The 21809-nt window shown below is 41.1% G+C and overlaps 1 protein-coding gene across 1 annotated transcript in view; it reads left to right on the plus strand.

The window, feature by feature from the left end:
• LOC145397001 (putative glutamate receptor) overlaps nucleotides 1–21809 on the plus strand; it is a 272738-nt gene that overhangs the window by 13733 nt on the left and 237196 nt on the right. Inside the window, exons 4-6 of the mRNA XM_080270225.1 lie at nucleotides 779–781; nucleotides 7428–7580; nucleotides 10205–10349. Coding sequence (XP_080126351.1) covers nucleotides 779–781; nucleotides 7428–7580; nucleotides 10205–10349 — 301 coding nt within the window. The remainder of the gene's footprint in view (nucleotides 1–778; nucleotides 782–7427; nucleotides 7581–10204; nucleotides 10350–21809) is intronic.

Here is a 21809-nt window from a genome sequence, read left to right on the forward strand (position 1 = left end):
CAGCCCAGTACCTGCAGTGCCGAGTTGGAGGAGGAGGAGTCCTCCCAGTCAGCAGGGTCTCTGTCTAGGAAGTCGATGTTGATGTCGAATGCCTCAAAAATCCGGCTTGAGGTAGGTGTGACAAAATTAACTTCACTCTTATCAGCGATTACTTCCTTTGCTGCTAGGTCAACATGAACTGTACTCGTGGTTGAGGATTCTCGTCTTGTTCCGCCTTGAGAGCAACCACCATCTTACGCTTTACATTGAGGGGAATTGTCCCATCGAATATAGCGCATCCGGCTACCTCTTCGCTTAGGTACCACAGGTAATTGGCAAGTTTTTTGGTAGTGACACTGGTAATGCTGGAATCAGGATAGGAGAGCAGTCCTTTCAAGAGCACTAGATCTCCAGCTGGAGCTCAGACCAGTGAGCTCAGGAACAGTCATTTGAAACTGAGCTCAGAACAAATACATCTTGATTCCGTAGATCATGCAGGCCATCCACCTTCCACTGTGAAGGGCACCTGGCCAAAGGAAGTTGAAAGATGTCCTTGGTGGACACTAATCAAAGAGAACGATGACTAACTCACATTCACGGAAATCATCTCTAGGTTGAGCTATTTCGAGTTCCTTAATGTAAAATGACAACTTGTTCTTTGCAACTGCAAAACTTGCTGGCCATCGCAGAATCCTAATCAACGGGCATCAATGGCTGGAACTTCTCTTGATCGATGGTTTTCCAACTTGATTGGAAACGCCTGAATATAACTATATCCAGACCAGAAGATGGGCCAAAGCACGTTTTGAAAATTGCTCCTGCAACCAATTACAAAACGTGATAACAGCATGCAAAACGAAAGAATGGGCGTCGGATGTTGCTGCAGAAGAGTGCTTGCATCTAATGCTGATCCAGTGTTACTAGATGTCTATCAAAGCTCATACCAAACTCTTCTCTGATAACTCACAGTCCTTGAGACATTGCATCACAGCATTAGCTGTTGCTCATCCAGTACCTGTAGAAATCTTTGGTACACCAAGAAACTTCGCAGTTCTTCTTGTGTCAGTGACAGTGACAGGAACATGATTACACTTCTCCTTACCGTCATCTGGAAGTTTCCCATCCCACTGGACGATTACGCTCTTGTAGCTAGCAAAAATTCCCCTCTCTTCTCTGTGATTTCCTTCCATTGGGTTCGCCTAGATCTCCTGGTCGACGACCGATTGATTTCCAACACTGAGGATTCATGACCCAAGGCAGATGCTGCCGCAGATAGTACGGGAACTGTCGATCGGTCACTGTCTTTAGCGCAGACATGTGCTGCAGTCAGCTCTTGTGTAACAATACTCCTTGTGCAGCACAACCTCTTTGCAGTGGAAGGAATGCCACCACTCTTGCTATCACTGGCTTCATCACTGCTGTTGTGGCTGCTGTTCGGCGAGTACGTCAGCTCGACAGTCTCTTTTCATTGCTCGTTCCTTTTTTTCATGCTGCATCATCCCCCCCCCCCCCGCCCTGAAATAAATTTGGGCTGTCCTAAGTTTCAAAATGTCCCAGTGATTGAAAAATGTCAAAGAAAATATTTATGAGTATTGAAAATAATTAAAGGGGTTTGCCATCAACAAACTGAGGCTTATAATTTTGTTATTTTGTTTTTTACTTGTTTTCCACAATTTTTGCCTGGTATTTTTTTATGCCCTTGCATAAATTCTTGTTTCTGTCGTGTAAAATCTTTCTTGAGAACTCCTGATGTAAAGAATGTTGTTGCTTTGGTAAAGAAAATGTTTGTTGCTGAAACACTGTCCTGGCTAAATCAGCCTGGTCGTCTTGAGGAAACAGTGAAGACAGAAGTGCTTTCTACCTCTGCTGCACCAGACCATTGTCATTGTACTCTACAGTCTACATCATGGAAGATAATGTGCAACTTTCTACCTCAGCTACACCAGACCCCACCAGTGACACGTAAACAGTCAATTGTTTGGGGGCTAGGGGGAGATATTACTAAAATGGACTCAGAAATTACTGAATCATGACTTCCAACATGTGGACAAGTGATACAATGCCTCATGTGGTATATGTCACGAATCAGTTCGCGACATTTCCCTTTTGTGAGAAGCCACGAACTATTAGTGGAAAACTCACTGTGTATCGCTCAGTTAACCGTTTCTCTCTCCATTTCGGAGTATACTTTTCAAAACATTCGTCACCGTTTTCAAAAAGTGACCGATTTAATGCACGTCACTAAGTGCGCTACTGAGCGATACAATTGTTTCTTTATCGTTTGCCTCTGCTTCCCTCAACCGTTAGCCACGCCTTGCGTCCTGCCCATACAATGTATTTGAAGGCAGTCCAGTTGTTGCTGCGACGGAGAGAGGTCCTGTGTTAGCAGTGTGAGGTCAGCTAGTACCCAAACTCCACAGTTCTTCAGTACTTCCATCCTAGTTCAGCTTGGGTGATACGCAGCATTCATCGACTATAGTATTTCCTTTGTGTATTTCCTAGTTTTAAGAGTTTAGTTAAGGTGTTTTTCCTAGGCGTAAGTATTTAGCTATTGCGTGAGTGAGTGAGCGAAAAGTGCGTCTCATTTAATTTGATTTGAATTGTAACGTTAAATTTATTTTGTGATTAATAAATTTAACAGTTCCTTTTTTGAGCTCAATGTAAAGTAAAATCTTGTTTCATTTAATCCAAATTAAGCTTATTTTCCATATAGCTCCTAGCTTGCATAAACGTTTGCTTTCATAACTGGTACTTAGACCAGTCTTGTTGTATTAACTTAATATCCGTTGTGCCACCTGGGAGTTAAGCATCGGCAAGAACCTGATGTTAGTATTAGTTATTTATTGTCAGGGGTGATGTAACTTTCTCCAGAGGCTAACAGTACAGTAATTCAGCAGTTGTGAGTAATTAGTCTCTGCTGTGTACTGTGAAGAAAGTTTATAAATTCTCGTTCTCAGAGAGTCGTGCGAAGAAGCAGCGTAAAGTAATCATTGCTTGATGTAGCAAGAGAATCATTGTCTCTGCTCTTCAATATTATTGAATATTATTATCAAATTAAATAACATTTAACCATTTATATCAAAATTACCGTGATATTATAAAAACCCCGTGACAGTATATACAAGAAAGGGTACCAGAACTTCGGTCTCGTTGGGAGGCAGCAAAGTTGGTTCTGCAAAAGGTATCTGTTTTCTATAATAAAGCACATATCCCCATATCTCAGTAAGAAAGGAAATAGAGAATATTAAGAGAATTTTAGATGAGAGTGCAAAACTATGAGCAATACCAAAAAAACGGCCTTCCAATCCAACAACATTAAAAAAAAGTCCAAGAAATGGAACAAAAACTTGCAAAAACTTCTTCAATATGGCCAACCAATACAGAAACATTAATTAAAGCTCCAGAAAATCTATGAAAACTGATCTATATAATTAGTTTTCAAAGAATGCAGAAACTACTACTCCTACTCTCAGCTACGTCTCAGTCTCCTGAAACGGGGTAATACAGGATCATGTGACAGTGGTAAAAGTAAATGAAAATTAATGAAATTCTGCAGAAGTCAATATTTCAGTGAGTGCAACTAAAATAACGCAAAGCACTTTCGAAATATTGATAATGAAGGTGTAGTTGGTATGCATTCTGTGCCTGGAAAAAATGATTATGGGGAAAGAATGATAGAGATGTGTAGAGAGAAACCTGTGTTGTACACAGGAAAAATCATCTGATAAATTACCAATATGCTGGGAATCGAACCCGGGACTCTCAGGTGAGAGCCAGGCAGCATACCACTACACCACGATCAGATAAAAGTTTATTCACGTTGTCACAATCTAGTAACCAACGTCCCTTCGCCCCCACTGTGGGCATCAAGAGGATGAGTTAACCCCCTGGCACTCGGGCAAGTAGATGATTTTTCCTGTGTACAATACAGGTTTCTCTCTTCATTCTGACTTGCCGTAAGTGCTTGGGATAGATTAAAAGCATCTACTTGCCCAAGTGCCAGGGGGTTAACTCATCCTCTTGATGCCCACAGTGGGGGCGGAGGGAGGTTAGTTACAAGATTGTGACAACGTGAGTTAACTTTTACCTGATCGTGGTGTAGTGGTATGCTGCCTGGCTCTCACCTGAGAGTCCCGGGTTCGATTCCCGGCATATTGGTAATTTATCAGATAGAGATGTGTGTTGAATGAGAGATGGTGAATGGAAGTACCTTGTTTGTGAAGGAAGATATAAGTATACATGGGTGAGGCAGGAGGGTGGAAGGACTGTCGATAGAACATTGATGGACAATGTTGTTGTGTCCAGGAATGTAAGAGGAAGATTTTTGGATGTGAGAGTTTTGAGGGGTGAGGGTGGAGGTACTATATGTCTGACCACTACCCGGTGGAGGGAAAGTTGAAAATAGGAATGAGGTGGGTGAGAGCTAGGAGGGTTGAATGTGGTAGGGAGGTTTTGAAAATGAGTCAATTGGAAAAAAAAAAAAAAAAAGAGAGAGAGAGAGAGAAAATGATGGAGTATCAGGAGAATTTGATGATACAGTATCTGAGGAAGTTGAAAAATGAGTGGAAAGCAGTGAAAGATCAGAAAAATGGCAGTGTGGAGGAGGAATGGCAGTTGTTCAAGAGTGCTGTGGTGGGGCATGCGGAAGAGGTGTGTGGTGTGAGACGAGTGGGTGGTGGTGTTAGAAAGGGAAGTGAATGGTGGTGCGAGGATGTAAGTATGGTTGTGGCTGAGAAGACACGTGCATATGACGTGTGGCTCCAGATGAAGGATGCGGTGTCATATGAGAGGTATAAGAAAAAAAGGAACAGGGTGAGAAGGGCTGTGCGAAATGCTAAAGTGGCAGCAGGTGAGAGGTGGGGTAGGCTGTTGGCTGAGAATTTTCAACATAATAAGAAAATGTTTTGGAGGGAGGTGAAAAGGGTGTGAGAGGGAGAGTCTGGGAAGGAAGAGCAAGTAAAAGCAGAGGATGGAAGGATGACAGTTCAGATGGATGCAGTGAGGAAGAGATGGCCGGAGTATTTTGAAAGATTATTAAATTTAAAGGAGGAAAGGGAGGCTGAGACTGTGGCAGATGGAAGGGTGCAAGGAATAAATTTATTGGAAGAGTTGAATGATTCTTTGATTACGATTGAGGAAGTGCACGAAGCAGTAAAGAAGATGAAAGCAGGGAAAGCTGCAGGTATGGATGGGTGTGCTGTGGAATGCCTGAAAGGTGGTGGAGCGACTACTGCAGAGTGGTTGGTAAGATTGTTGAATGTGTCTTTTGTGGGAGCGTATGGTGCCGATTGACTGGGCAAGTGGGTGTGTGGTTCTGTTGTATAAAGGAAAGGGTGATAAGTAAGAATGTACTAGTTATAGAGGTATAAGTCTCTTGAGTGTTGTAGGTAAAGTGTATGGTAGAGTGTTAATTAAGAGAGTGAGGATACAGAGGGTGTGACTGGTGAGGAGCAGTGTGGCTTCAGGAGAGGGAGAGGATGCGTGGATCAGGTTTTGCTGTGAGACAGGTGTGTGAAAAGTATTTAGCGAAAGGTTAGGATGTATTTTGGGCGTTCATGGATTTAGAGAAATCGTATGATAGAATTGATAGGGAGGCTATGTGAACTGTTTTGAGATTGTGTGGACTTGATGGTAGGCTGTTAAAAGGAGTGAAAAGGTTTTATTTAAACAGTAGAGCGTGTGTAAGAGTGGGAAATACTGTGAGTGATTGGTTTCCAATGAGAGAGGGGCTGTGGCAGGGATGTGTGATGTCACCTTGGTTGTTTAATATTTATATGAATGGTGTTGTGAGGGAGGTGAATGCAAGAGTTTTAGGTGGAGTTTTGAGGCTGGTGAATGCTGATGGTAGAAAGTGCAGTCTGAATCAGTTGCGTTTGGAGATGATACTGTACTGGTGGCTGATTCAGAGGAGAGATTGAGAAAGTTGGTAGAGGAGTTTGGAAAGGTGTATGAAAGGAGGAAATTGAGAGTAAATGAGAATAAGAGTAAAGTTATGATGTGTGCGAGGTTGGAAGATGGTAAGAAGATGAATATAGTTTTGAATGGTGAGTTGCTTGAGGAGGTAGAGTGTTTTAAGTATTTAGGGTCACATGTTGCTGTGGATGGAAGAAGAGCTGCAGAAGTGAAGTTTAGAATGAATGAAATAGGAACGGTGCTGAGAGGAATGAAAAAAAGTGTTTAGATGTCGTTCGCTTAGAATGGATGTAAAGAGAAGGCTTTATGGGGGTGTTGTGGTACTGACTGCGTTATTTGGGGCTGAAACATGGAATATGGGCGTAGCAGAGAGAAAAAGTTTGAATGTTATGGAGATGAGGTGTCTGAGGAGTATGTGTGGAGTGATGCATATGGATCGAGTGAGAAATGATGAAGTGCGATGGAGAACTGGGGATGTGCGGGAGATGGCTGATCGAGTTGAGCAGAGGGTGTTGCGATGGTTTGGGCATATGGAGAGAATGGATGATGAGGAATTGGTGAAAAAAATAACTGGATTGGATGTGAGAGGTGTTAGGCTAAGAGGAAGACCACGAATAGGATGGATGGACAGTGTGAAGAGAATGTTGGATGCGAGAGGAATGTCTGTTGAACAAGGAAGAGTGGCTGCTCGTGACAGAAATGATTGGAGAGAAACTGTGAATGTATAAATGATGACGCAGCCCTGAGGGGATATTCTCCCGCATTTGGTCTGATCAGCTGATCAGGTCAGGTGCTGGTAAGGGGGTGGGTCCACTATGATGTGGCAGGGGTAAACCAGCTCTACTGTCGGACCCTGCTGTGGATGTCACTAACTACACTGCGCAGTTGACCATAGTGCAGTATTTTGCGGTGAGGATTTGTCCCTTCTCCCCTTGGGGCTAAGATGCGAATTAATGTGTGTGTGTGGATGAGTAAACTAGGAGTGTGTCGTCCGTCTCGGACGAAGGAGGTTACTGGTCCTTTAGGAACAGATTGTGAATCCTAAGCACAGAGTTGGACACATAAAAGAATAAATAAATAAAAACTATTTCAGTGGTTAGCAGCATACTATAGTCATAATTTATTGTTACAGATCAGCATTCAAAATGGATAGATGGCGATTTTAGAGTAAGTAAAGGGCCGTATTCTCGTCGGCTGAGACTTCCTAACACTTTTTTTTTTAATACTACCCATTAACGTCCTCTTTTTTTTTTTTTCTTTTTTTTTTACTTCATGTGTCATTTTAATGCTGACTTACATTGTACGAATAACATAAGAGTAATGCAACGGAGCATAATCAGTAATAAACCTGGTAAGGAAGAGGTGTTAATAAGTTTCCAAACCGCGCAAGGATACCGACCAAAGAGAATAGAGAACAGTTAGATAAAATCTCTCTCTAAAAGCCATTCAAGGGAAAAAAAATTAACTCACCTATTGAATAAATTCACATTAATGGCTACCAATTTTAAAATGACATTTCATATCTAACCCCACAGTCTGAGTCAGTGGATGAATGGCGTGTGTACGTGAACCAGGTGTACGCCAGGCAGCGGGTGACGTTCGTGTCTACATGGCAGCGTTCAAAGTTCACCCGCACGCCATCTTTCTTCCCGGACAAGATATCAAACCTACAAGGCGTCACACTTAATGTATTATTCTAAGTTTTCCCTTATTCATCCTATGTGGTAGGTGGGAGCACACATCATTTACTTAGAGTGGTGCTACATCCTATGCCAGATGATCTGTTCTCCTGGAAACCATTTGCCAAATTCATTTGTAGCATATTACCAACAAATTGACGCATAGTGGTCTAGATGGCTGAGGTATTCTATTCCGATGTGGCCATAAGGGTTTAAATTAAGATATACTTCTTACATAATACAAATCGGGAGCGAGAGACTCGACTCAGTGTCAGTCAACTTAGCAGTAGATCCTCACCCTCAGAGTTTGTTTCGAACTCTTTATAATACCCAGTTTTTGAAACGTAATGTGTCGAGGCATTAAGAAATTAACTAACTTTGAATTTGGCTTCTTCGCTTTCGTTCAGAAAGATCAGATATGTAGTCACTGAACCTTGGGCTCTTTCGTTTCTGCATTAAACAGAAAAAATTACTAGAGGCCTCTGATTGGTTACGGTCATTTTCGTCGTACTTACAGAACAGTGACAGTCATATTGTATCTTCATATATCTTGGTAATATACCACCCAGAAATTCTTATGATATCTGAGAAGGCATGGATTTATTACAGGGCTGACTGACACTGTTATTTAACTTAGCTTTAAATGTTGTCACCTCCCCTGTTTCCCTTTCCGTGGACTTTGATAATCAGAGTGGACAATCCATGACAATGAAGAAAGTTAAAAATGGGGAAAGCTCCAGGAATTGATGGAGTGTGTGGCGAAATGCTGAAGCATGGAGGAGAGATAGCAGTAGAATGGATGTGGAAGATGTGCAGATTGGCCTCGGGGAAGGTAGAGTCCTGGAGGGTTGAAAGTCAGGTATTATTATCCCCCTGTACAAAGGAAAAGTGGAAAAAGAAGTGTGTGGTAATCATAGGGGCATTTGTCTTTCTAGTCTAATAAGAAAGGTCTATGGTAGGATACTTATTGACAAGAGTTAGGGAAATAACAGAGGAATTAGCTGGAGAACAACAGGGAGGTTCTAGGAAGGGAAGAGGTTGTGTAGATCAGATATTCATTCTCATATCGTTGGTGGATAAGTTTCTAGAGAAGGGAAAGAAGTTGTATGCGGCCTTCATGGTTTTGGAGAAAGCATATGACAGGGTGGATAGACAAGGATTGTGGAAAGTATTAAGAATATATGGAGTACATGGGAAATTGAGGAATGCCGTGAAAAGTATGTATGAGGGTGAAAAGGCTGCAGTGCGTGTGGATGGTGAACTGCGTGAATTTTTCTATTTAAAGGTTGGATTGAAGCAAGGATGTGTCATGTCTCCATCGTTGTTCTATCTGTATATGGATGGGGTTATATAAGAGATACAAGGTAGGGCAGTGGATGTTGGAGCGGCACTAGTGAGAGAGGCAGTGTTTGGAAACTCTCTGTACTGTTGTCTGCAGATGATACTGTGTTGTTAAGTGAAGACGAAGGGGAGCTGCAGGGTTTGATGGATGAGTTTGGGAGAGTGAGTATGAAACGGAATCTAAAGGTGAATGTAGGGAAGAGTAAAGTTATGGTCTTCGGGAGAAGTGAAATCAGCGAATGTACAGTGAGGTTGGATGAGGAAGAAATGGAAAATGTGAGTACGTTTAAGTATTTGGGTAGGGTGATGAGTAAGGATGGAAGCTTAGAGGGTGAAGTGCTTGAAAGGGTACAACAAGGAAGAAAGATTGCTGGTTCCTGGAAAGCAGTGATAAGAAGGAGGGAAGTGAGCATGGAAGTGAAAAAGTTATTACATGACAGTACTGTGATGCCAACTCTAACGTATGGAAGTGAAGCTTGGACCTTGTTGGAGGGACACAAGTCAAGAGTGAGAGCAGTGGAAATGAGTTATTTGAGAGGAGCATGTGGAGTCACATGGAGAGACAGACTGACAAATGAGGAAGTGAAGGAGTGTTGTGGTGTGGATGTGGATGTGATAGGAAGCGTTAAGAGAAACACATTGAGGTGGTTTGGCCATGTGGAGAGGATGGAGAGTGAGAGACCGACGAGGAGAGTGTATGTGAGTGAGGTGGAGGGGGAGAGAGGGAGGGGGAGGCCTAGGATGAGATGGAGGGATGGAGTGGAGAGGCATATGAGAGACGGGGGTATGAGTTGGGAATAGGGCAGTGAAATGGCGGGGGACAGGGCGATATGGAGGCGATTTGTTTGTGGCCACCCCTTACGGGATTAAGGCGTCTGGCAATAACTAGATAGATAGACAGATAGATAGACAATCAACGGCAACTGACTCTTGATGCTGATCTGTGGTCAGATCAAGTCATCACAGTAGGTTGTTACATACTCATCAGGCTGACTTTGAAAATCCATGCAGAGCAAAAGCAGGAGAGGCGACTGGACATTTGATGCCATTCATACGTGGTCAAGCCCTGCACCCTGTGTTATTCTGATGGGAAAATAAAATGACGGGGCGATGAAAGGATGTAGTAGTTCGTCGTTCGTATTTAACGACCCACTCGAAGAAATTAAATCCACTAGAGCCTCATTACTCATACTACAGCAAGACAGACAGATAATATCGATAAACACCATTCCACCGATCATACGAGTATTTATTTTAGGGAAACCGCCTTTCTTCTTCTTCTCCTCCTCTAGGTCGCGAACTTCGAATTTCCTCCCGCTGTGATGTTCAGGCGAAGACACGATGGTGGACTGGTTCGGTACGGTCGTGATGTAGAGGTGGTCAGAGCTCTGTCCGCTGTCCGCAACTTCACTGTTAATTTCGTTGATGTGCCCCCAGGTAAGAAGTAGACCAATAATTGAGTGGACATTAAGTGCAGACACTGTTGGAAGGACACAAGCCATGACTGTGAGGAGCTGCAATGAACTATGAATTTGCGTAGAGTGACAGATAGACAACCAGATACAGAAGTCATAGTGTGCTGTGGTGTTGTCGTGGATGTGCTGTGAAAGTATCTCAAGTTCCCTGAGATGGTCCGGTTGTGTTTTTGGGAAAATGAGAGACAGGGGAGGACAGTGTATTTTAGTAAGGTAAAGGGGGAGAGTGAGGCCGAGGGTGATATGGAGCGATGATATAGGTATATGAATGTGGGCGATGTGTGTTGGAGGGAGGACAGTCTGTTGGTGGGAGACGGTGACATGGAGGCAGTTTGTTTGTGGCTCCCCCCTTTGAGAGTAAGGCGTGTAGCTGTAGATAGATAGCACAACTGTTGGCGATAGCACCTTTACACCGTCTTCAAAATGTGTATAATGCTAATGAGATCTTGCTGAGCAGGGGCTGCATTCACGAACATGCTTACGATCGATTCCCAGTCGGAACTATGATTTGTTTTTGGAGGGTGGACAAGGAAAGGAGTGTGTCGAGACGTCTCGTGTTTCCATCATCATCATCATCATCATCATCATCCAGACCTCTTCCCACCTAAGGACCTGAGGTAGGATCAGATAGCAAGGAATATAATAAATAGAGAAACTAACGAAACGTATGCGCAGTTAAATGGACCACACTTCTCATTCACTTACTGATCAATCCTCCTGATTCCTGACTTAACCTCACTGAAATAAGCATTCACAGTAACATTCTTCCCATTACATGTCATCTGGGCAGTCCGTCGAATATCACTTAAGTGGAAAAGAAGAAGGGTGCCAGACCCATGCCATGCACTCCTTCGTACAAAATTTTTCCAGCCAGTTCAGTCCGGTGTCAGTTGCCTAGCCTCATCACTGTCCATAGTTCGCATCCCTACACACTAGTTTCCCATGTTAAATCACCTGCTAAACAAAAAGTCCTGGTTATGAAAGGAAAATAATCAAAACGTACTCTAATACTAATGGAGAGAGAGAGAGAGAGAGAGAGAGAGAGAGAGAGAGAGAGAGAGAGAGAGAGAGAGTCATGTTTGATAATGAAATTGCATAATAACGAAAGATTCGAACCTATACTGTAGGGTTTATCCTAATTGGTACCGGTGTCTTATGCACGGAGTGACTCATGCTGCAAGGTACGTTTCCTCTCAGTGCGTACAGTATGTGCCAAGTGCCCTTTTGGCTGCTATGCTGAAAGTATCCGCATGATATCTCAAATATTGTGCCATTTATCAAAAACATTTTAAGAATTACGTGTCAGGAAGATAGTTGGATGTCTAATCGACCTATAGGTAACTACATATATATATATATATATATATATACAGAAAATTACAGGCAGATTGTGAAATCAGTCACTTCGTGACTTTAAAGTTAGTTTAGGTTTATGTTGATCTAGGATAACGTTAGGTTAGGTTAGGTTAAGGTTTGGTTAGGTTTTAGGCTAAACAGAGAAGAGAACGATGATTTCCATTGTAAGTCACTCCATGCATACGACACCGGGCATCCCAGTTGCAATCCCAGATTTCATCTTGCGGTGATAATTAAAAAAAAAAAAAAAAACTATAATCAAGTGCGCAATAACAAAGAGATAACTGAATATACAGGAAGGTATCCTAGGAGGAAAAGGGCATAACTTTAGGAAATTATAGATGAGGGATATATATATATATATATATATATATATATATATATATATATATATATATATATATATATATATATTTTTACGGAACAGAGAGAGATAATGAACACTTCAAGTGAGAATACTAAAATCACTACTGTCACGCAAAGTTCCAGGTTCAAAACAAAAGAGTTAGGTAAAATTACAAGTTAAAGTTTAATGCTCAAACTAACAACTAAACATTCAGGACTCATAAGGATAATGTAATGGCAAAACAGGTTACATATATGGTTAACTGCAATAGCCTCTATTAACATGAATTTAGCAAGAGCAAATTTATCTAAGTCAGCCCTGATAAATGAGAAAACCGGATAATGCTCAGTTAAAGCAAGATATATGATTACAGATACAAAATATTATTAATAATGGCTGACATTAAAAACTCTAAATGAATCACAAAAAACCTTACCAGGCCTACGAATTACTTACCAGGCCATACAGTACAAGAAAAATGGTAACAACACTTATACTCAAATTATACAGCAGCTAGATGGCTGGAGACTTCCTGAGCACTCACAAAAATAATAATACACTATACAGGGGAGGACAGTGATGTGAACAAAATGAGGAGTAGATCTAAGTGGCCATAATGCAGAGACTGAGCTCATTATGTAGGGGCCGGCAGAGCCTGATTCAACCTGCAAGAAGGACGCGGAAATGAAGGCACAGGGGAGGAAGAGTTGACAGTCCCGCTCTGAACAACGAAAAGAACGACCCACTCCACCATAAGGGGGAGAAGGGGGGAGTGAGGTAGAACACGCAAGCCCGGTCACTATGGAAGCCACGAGGCGAATCGTGATCAAACATGCAGCACACTGCACGCTAGAATTATACAAAGGATGATGAAATCATAGGCTATGTAACACCTCCCCACAAAGGAAAAGAAATTTACAAAGGAAATTTCTTATTAATCTAAAACAATCTGTCTAAAGTCTAGATAAGCAATCTGCAATAACATTTTCTTTCCCCTTGACATGTTGTATGTCTAATGAATACTCCTGAAGAAGTAGACTCCATCTTGTCAATCTCTGATTTTTATCTTTAAACTTACTAAGGAATTTCAGTGGGTTATGATCGGTATAAATGACTATGGGGTCAAAACCAGAACACAAATAAAATGAAAAATGCTGTAAACCCAAAATCAGGGCCAAAAGCTCTTTCTCAATAGTTGAGTAGTTCTTTTGAGAATAAGATACAGGGTGTTCAATACCCTGATCATCCTCTTGCAGCAAAACAGCCCCAGCTCCTGTATCACTTGCGTCAACAGCCATCTTAAAAGGCTAAGCAAAATTTGGAGTAGCGAGCACTGGCTGACTTAATAGGATAGCTTTAAGTTTACTGAAAGAGGATTCACAGTTATCGGTCCAGACAAATTTAACTCCCTTTTTTAGTAGGTCTGTAAGTGGTGATACAAGAATTGAAAAGTTAAGAACAAATCTCCTGTAATAACCTACCATTCCCAAAAATCTTTGTAGCTCTTTCATACTTTTAGGTCTGGAAAGATCACTTATAACCTGAACCTTAGCTCCTGGTGGTGCAACGTGTCCATCACCAATTACGTACCCAAGGTACTGAACTTTAGCTTAACCAAACTCACACTTTGATAAATTAGCTACAAGATTAGCCTGAACCAAACGCTCAAGAAATTTACTGACATGGCATAGGTGATCTTTCCAGTTGTCACTGAAGATTAATACATCATCAATATAAACAACACACCCTGCCAAACCCTCTGTTACAACATTCATGAGCTTCTGAAAAGTGGCTGGTGCATTCTTCATACAATATGGCATTACAGAACATGCAAAAGTCTTTCCTAGTGTTACAAAACATGAGATCTCCCTAGCACGTTCAGTCATAGGTACTTGCCAGTATCCCTTTAACAAATCAAACTTACTTATGTACCTAGCCTTTCCGATCTTGTCTATGCAATCTTCCACACGAGGGAGAGGGTAAGTGTCTGTTTTGGTTATCTGATTAATACGTCTGTAGTCGATGCAAAGCCACTGTGACCCACCTGGCTTAGGGACTAGAGTGACAGGAGTACTCCACTCGCTCTGCCAGGGCTCAATCATCTTGTGGTCCAACAGGTAGCCAAGCTCCTTCTGGATGAGAAAAACTTTCACTGGGTTCACACGGTAAGGAGGCAGTTTAACTGGCTTTGCGTCTCCAACATCGACATCATGCATAAACACAGTGGTTCTTCCTGGAGTGGCACGGAACACTTGCGGGTACTCCTGCAGTAAATACCGAAAACTCCTGCCTTTCCTCGAGAGCTAGATGAGAAAGCTTAGTCTGGAGATCATTCATGATATCAGGATTCTTCCTCAAACTATCACTCAGACTCATACTGCATGGGAGAACTTCACTTGCAGACTTGGGTGGAACAGCTACAGTGCAGACTCGGTTATTTTCGGCCCGCTTGTGATATAACTTTAGCATGTTGATGTGACAAAGTTGCTTGTTCTTTCTACGATCTGGTGTGGCAATGACATAGTTGACATCACTGAGTTTCTTCTCCACGAAATAAGGACCACTAAACTTGGCTTGAAGAGGTTGCCCATGCACCGGTAGCAGAATCAAAACATGATCTCCTGGCTGAAAGTGGCGTAACCTGGACTTCTTATCATACCAAGTCTTCATCTTCTCCTGAGCAGCTCCTGAATTCTCTCTCGCCAGCTGTAAAGCAGTGGACAGCCGTTCTTTGAACTTCATCACATACTCCAACAGGTTGACATCATCTTCCTCCGACAGCCAGCATTCCTTGAGTAGCTTAAGGGGTCCTCTTACTTCAGAGCCAAACAGTAGTTCAAAGGGTGAGAAGCCCAGTGATTCATTTGGAGATTCTCTTGCGGCAAATACAACGAATGGAAGACCTTTATCCCAATCTTTCTGATATTCCAAACAGTATTTCCTGAGCATCGATTTGAGTGTTTGATGATATCTCTCCAACGCTCCTTGGGTCTGGGGATGGTAAGCTGAAGACGTGATCTGGGTGATGCCCAACTCTTTCAGAGACTGCTTGAAAACATTTGACATGAAATTACTTCCCCGGTCTGACTGTACCTCCTTGGGCAGACCAAACTTGGTGAAGGACCCCAGCATTTCCTTAACCACGTTCTTTGCTGAGATATTTCTAAGTGGAATGGCTTCAGGATAACGAGTAGCCATATCAATCAGGGTCAACACATAAGAAAATCCTGAAGAAGTCTTAGGAAGAGGGCCCACAATATCCAACAACACACGAGTGAAAGGCGCCTCAAAAGGAGGAATGGGAACTAGAGGTGCAACCTTTTCGGTCTGATTACACTTCCCCACAACTTGACAGGTGTGACAAGACTTACAATACCAGGAAACATCTCTGAAGATACCTGACCAGTAGGAGTGTATCAAAATGCGTGCCACAGTCTTCCTCACTCCAAGGTGTCCTGCCAAACTGGAATCATGAGCCACTCTAATGATATCTTGCCTACAAACACGAGGCATGGCAACTTAATGTACAACCTCCCATTCACAGTCGGCTGATGCTGTTAGGGGTCTCCACTTTCTCATAAGTACTCCTGACTTTATATAATAACAAGTAGAAGCACTAGCTGACTCTTCCTCACTGCAAGCAGAGTTAGCTAGACCTTTCAACTCAGGGTCAGCAACCTGCAACTCAACCAACTCTTGATGAGACAAATTATCAACACTACGGGGTACTGCCTCATCTGATGAGTGGTCCAAATTAGCAAGAAAAGTGTCACCTAGGATAACATCATCATTATCATCTAAGTCACCAGTAACTTTAGACTTAGCCCTAGTGACAACACATGCAGAGAACAAACACATCAGGGATATCACAGTCCTGGGTCGCAGTCACTGGTTCACTAGACAACTGAGGAGCTGGACACACTTGACTTCCACCAATATCATTTCCAAGTAAGAAAGTTACACCTGACATTGGGAGTGTCTCAACCAACCCAGCCATAACGGAACCATTAACAAAACCAGACTCTAAATTCACTCTGCACAGAGGGACAGAGAAGTAATTATTCCCTACACCTTGTAAGATTACAGTTTCATCAGAGGAATTAACATTAGAGCCTAGAACACTGGTCAGCATAAGGGATTGGCAAGCACCTGTATCACGATATATTTTAAGTGATTTCCCCTTATTACTGTCCAGAGGACTGACAAAACCATCAGACAGGAAATTAGCACACGAACTCTTGAGAGTGTCACCCACATTACTGCTCAAAAGAGGAGCTTCATCATGAGAATTTCATTTACCCCTCAAAGCAGGTTCAGTTAACTTGGTTAAAGAATTCTGGGAACTCTCAAGGGTGGACACTAGACCAATTGACTGAATATTTAAAGACTCCTTTTTGTTCACATCAGGCTGTCTCCTGAAACATTTCTCCGTAGTATGACCAAGCTTACTACAATAAGTACATTTACTTTTCTGAAATCTAGAAGTGGAGCTGGTATTTACTTCCTGAGAAACATCATCCTTATTCTCTTTCCTGTTACCTGTACTCTGAGTAGAGGCAACGTACTTACTCTCAGCTTTCCTTTTTTCTTTAGAATATCTCTTGTGAGTGAGAACATATTCAACAGCTAAAACTGCAGCATCAGACAAATTATCTATTCTTTTCTCATCAAGATATAGGCTTACATCTTTATTAATACACCTTTTGAAGTCCTCCAGCAAAATCATCTGCTTAAATTTATCAAAATCAGAATTTACATTCTTAGAATTTAACCACTGCTCTAACAGATCTTCTTTGATTTTTGCATACTCAACATGGGATTGCTTATCTTGCTTATAAGTTGTCCTAAATTTTACTCTATAGGCTTCAGGAACAAGCTCATAGGCCTTAAGAATCAAGCTCTTAACTACATCATAATTATCAGATTGATCCTGAGGCAAAGATGCATAAGTTACTTGAGCTTTACCGGTGAGAACACTCTGTAGGAGTACTGGCCAATACTTTTTGGGCCAATTAAAACCTGTAGCTACCCTCTCATACAACTGAAAATACTTTGTTAAATCAGATTCATTAAAAGCAGGGACAAGTTTAACATTTTTAGCTACATCAAAATCATCAGAGCTAGATGATCCAGTTCCACTTTGTTTCATGCGATACTCATGGTCTGCCTGAATCCTAGCAATTTCAATTTGTGCCTGTGCCTCCTGAATACGAGCCTGAGACTCAGCCTCCTTAGCACGAGCCTCCTGCAGGGCTAGCTGTAACTTAGCTATTTCAATCTGCGTTTGCTCATCTGGAGGAGTTACATTAAACAATCTTTTATTAATCATGTCAACAATTTGATCTTTAGACTGATAAGAGCGAACAGTAATTCCCAGTTGTTGAGCAACAAGCTTAAGTTCATTCTTTGTTCTGTTTTCTACATCACACACTGTTTGCACATTTGACAAAAAATCTTTGGCTTCATCAAGAGTAGTAATAGCAGGCATCATGAATAAATCACAGTCACAAAATATCAAGCAATATCCTTATGATAATATCCTGAATATCCTGATAAGAGGTCGCCAAATTTATGTTACGGAACAGAGAGAGAGATAATGAACACTTCAAGTGAGAATACTAAAATCACTACTGTCACGCAAAGTTCCAGGTTCAAAACAAAAGAGTTAGGTAAAATTACAAGTTAAAGTTTAATGCTCAAACTAACAACTAAACATTCAGGACTCATAAGGATAATGTAATGGCAAAACAGGTTACATATATGGTTAACTGCAATAGCCTCTATAAACATGAATTTAGCAAGAGCAAATTTATCTAAGTCAGCCCTGATAAATGAGAAAACTGGATAATGCTCAGGTAAAGCAAGAGATATTATTACAGATACAAAATATTATTAATAATGGCTGACATTATAAACTCTACATGAATCACAAAAAACCTTACCAGGCCTACGAATTACTTACCAGGCCATACAGTACAAGAAAAATGGTAACAACACTTATACTCAAATTATACAGCAGCTAGATGGCTGGAGACTTCCTGAGCACTCACAAAAATAATAATACACTATACAGGGGAGGACAGTGATGTGAACAAAATGAGGAGTAGATCTAAGTGGCCATAATGCAGAGACTGAGCTCATTATATAGGGGCCGGCAGAGCCTGATTCAACCTGCAAGAAGGACGCGGAAATGAAGGCACAGGGGAGGAAGAGTTGACAGTCCCGCTCTGAACAACGGAAAGAACGACCCACTCCACCATAAGGGGGAGAAGGGGGGAGTGAGGTAGAACACGCAAGCCCAGTCACTACGGAAGCCACGAGGCGAATCGTGATCAAACATGCAGCACACTGCACGCTAGAATTATACAAAGGATGATGAAATCATAGGCTATGTAACAATATATATATATATATATATATATATATATATATATATATATATATATATATATATATATATGTGTGTGTGTGTGTGTGTGTGTGTGTGTGTTATAATTCCGACTCTGGACATAGGCTCCACAGCCCGTTATCAAGGCCCATTAGTTCCCCTCTATCCATACACCTCCACATGTCACCACTTCGGTGCTAACACCCACTGTCCATATAACCTTCCATATTGAATACATGGTAGGGTTGTCTCATGTAGGGCTTGTGTATTGCTATTAGCGGGGGAGTTTTTATGACATGTCAGCGGGTCTTCTGGTTGATCAGTAAAGTCTGCTTTAATGAAATTCAAATCCTTATACTATTCCCTGCCCAAGCGAGGATTTGAACCTGGGTCCATTAGGACTGCAGGTCACATATATATATATATATATATATATATATATATATATATATATATATATATAGATAGAGAGAGAGAGAGAGAGAGAGAGATGGTAGATAGGCAAATAGATATAATCATCATCATCAGCCATTGAGGTCCACTGCAAGACCAGCCTGTCCCACCCGAAGCAGGGACGATACAGCCAATGTATCTCTACCCAGTGTCTTAGGCTGTCTAGTAGAGACCATATGTAGGGTGAGGAGTGCTTGTGAGTGTGACTGTAGTGTTGTAGTGGCTTGGGATGTGTGTGTAGTCTGTGAATTAAGTGTAATCAGCCCACCTTAAGCCGACTGGGTGCAAGCATACTATACTCCATTTCATCAAGTCTGGCACCATCAGTGATGTCCTCAACACCTTTAACACCGATAAAGGTCCTCAGTACTGGATATACCTTTTTGTATTGCCTTTTTATATTGGTTCACAGTGTAATAAATAGAGGTCCACCTAGTGGAGAGGGTTTACATCAATACTACAGGCGCTGAGGACGTCACTGATGGTGCCAAACTTGATGAACTGGAGTGTGGTATGCGACACTGGTTCAACCACAGCATCCCTAATGTCCGCCAAAGCGGTCAGTGAATCGGTGAACACTTCCCAAAGTTTTTACAACTCTGGCGAGAGGCAAACCTGCGTCCACAAGTGCGCGAAATGCACACTCTACCAGTGTAAACAAAGGCTCATATATATACATATATATATATATATATATATATATATATATATATATATATATATATATATATATATATATATGCAGAAAACTTAAGCTGTCACGACATTGCTTCTCCTAACCCTGCTGTTGGGTGGAAAAGGAGGTCCGGGTAATGATTATATATATATATATATATATATATATATATATATATATATATATATATATATATATATATATATATAGGTATATACATATACGTGTGTGTGTGTGTGTGTGTGTGTGTGTGTGTGTGTGTGTGTGTGTGTGTGTGTGTGTGTGTGTGTGTGTTTCAGCAGGAATAGCAGGGAGAAAAGAGTGCAGAACATTCCTGTGTCCGCAGTTCTTCCTATGCAACAGACTTAAACTAGTTACTTATTTACTAATTATGTAGCCACAATAAGCAAGCTTTATGGTATATATGTAACCCTTTCGGTCCTGAATTATGGAGGACTTATTTTTCCTTTCCTATTTGTATTTATCTCCATTCTAGGAATCTTAGCAATGCACTTATTCCAGAAAACTACCAAAAAGTATATAATTGCAAAAAATATAAAGGTGGGAACTCTGGCTCCCGTCACGGTTTTTGAGGGCAAAAAGTGAAGTTACAGGTGTAAAAAATACAGTAAAAAAAAAAAAAATTATTCTAATATATATTCTAAGATATATTATTTACATTCAGTTAGATAGAAAACGAAAATACGTTATTAGTTTCCCCTTGATAATAAGACTATTGAAGACAACTTTTCCAGTATCTAAGTTTCACTGGATATACAGAAAAGAAATTAAACATTTTCTCACTGCAATATGTTGTGATAGTAGCATGAAAATTGCATAGTTATTGAAGCTGATAAAAAAATTCTATTTATATTATGAATACTTACGTTTGTAATTATCTTGCCATACCAACAGGTAATGTTATCAAATGAAAATAAAACCGATATTCTTTCATCCCGTGCGAGAACTTACGTATGATATTCATTCAAGTATTTCTTTGTCGCACTGCAACAGAGATGAACGCCACAGTGACTACTTAATGTTATTGGTCGTGATTCTACCCCTTTCCTGGGGCACACCTCACACCTTCCTTTCTTACCAATAAATTTAGGTCAATGGATCCCAGTGTTGTTGAGCCTAACAGAAGCAGGTACGCTGTAGTCAACTTTTCTTCGCTTTGGGGCTCCTTGGGATCGACGATTCCTAATAATGACCTACTTTATCTTTCCTTCAGTGACATCTTACCTGACACTTCAGGTGCGTTTTTCACCACTAGGGATGCATTCCCACGAATAAGAAATAGAAAATATTAATAGTCATCTTGAAATCGTATTCCTTTCTAGCAGAAATGGATTTTTAATGACCTACTTCATCTTTCCTTCAGTGTCACCTTACCTGGCATTTCATGTGCTTTTTTCACCACAAAGAATGAATCCCAACGAACGAAACAATAAATGTTTATAGTCATCCTGAAATCTGGATACTTTCTAGCCGACAACAAATTCATAATAATGAACTACTTCATTTTTCCTTCACTGACACCTTACTCGACAGTTTTGGTGTGTTTTTCACCACGAAGGATGCATCTCAACAAAAGAGAAAATAAATATTTATAGTTATCCTGAAATCGAGTTCCGTTCTAGCCGAAGACAGATTTCCACTAAAGACCTACTTGATATTTCCTTCCAAGACTCCTTACCTGACACTTCAAGTGCGATTTTCACAACGACGGATGCGTCCCAACAAAAAAGACAAAAAACATTTTTAGTCATCCTGAAATCGGGTTACATTCTAGCCGAGAACAGATTTTTAACAATGACCTACTTGATCTTTCCTTCAGCGACATCTTACCTGACACTTCAGGTGCGATTTTCACCGCGAAGAATGCGGCCCAACGAGTGAGATAATAAATATTTAAAACCAACCTGAAATCAGGTTATTTTCTAGCTGAATACATTTTTTTAAAGATTTATCGCTCAGTATGATTACTGGATGGCTAACTATAACATGTCTGTCTAATTTTGGCCTCTGAAACGGTGTATGATATTTTATTTATTTAGGTTCTTTATTTACCATTCAGTACAAGCCTCAACACTCTGGGGAACATTGTCGCCGAAGGCCAAGCAGGAAAGGGTGCATGAGAGCAAAAAAGTTACATTGATACCTTAGGCCAGATGTAATTATCATTACAAGCATAATAATG

Source organism: Coenobita brevimanus, chromosome 40 (genome assembly GCF_032717465.1).
Source record: "Coenobita brevimanus isolate Jiangsu-jjx chromosome 40, ASM3271746v2, whole genome shotgun sequence".
In the NCBI taxonomy this organism is placed as follows: domain Eukaryota; kingdom Metazoa; phylum Arthropoda; class Malacostraca; order Decapoda; family Coenobitidae; genus Coenobita; species Coenobita brevimanus.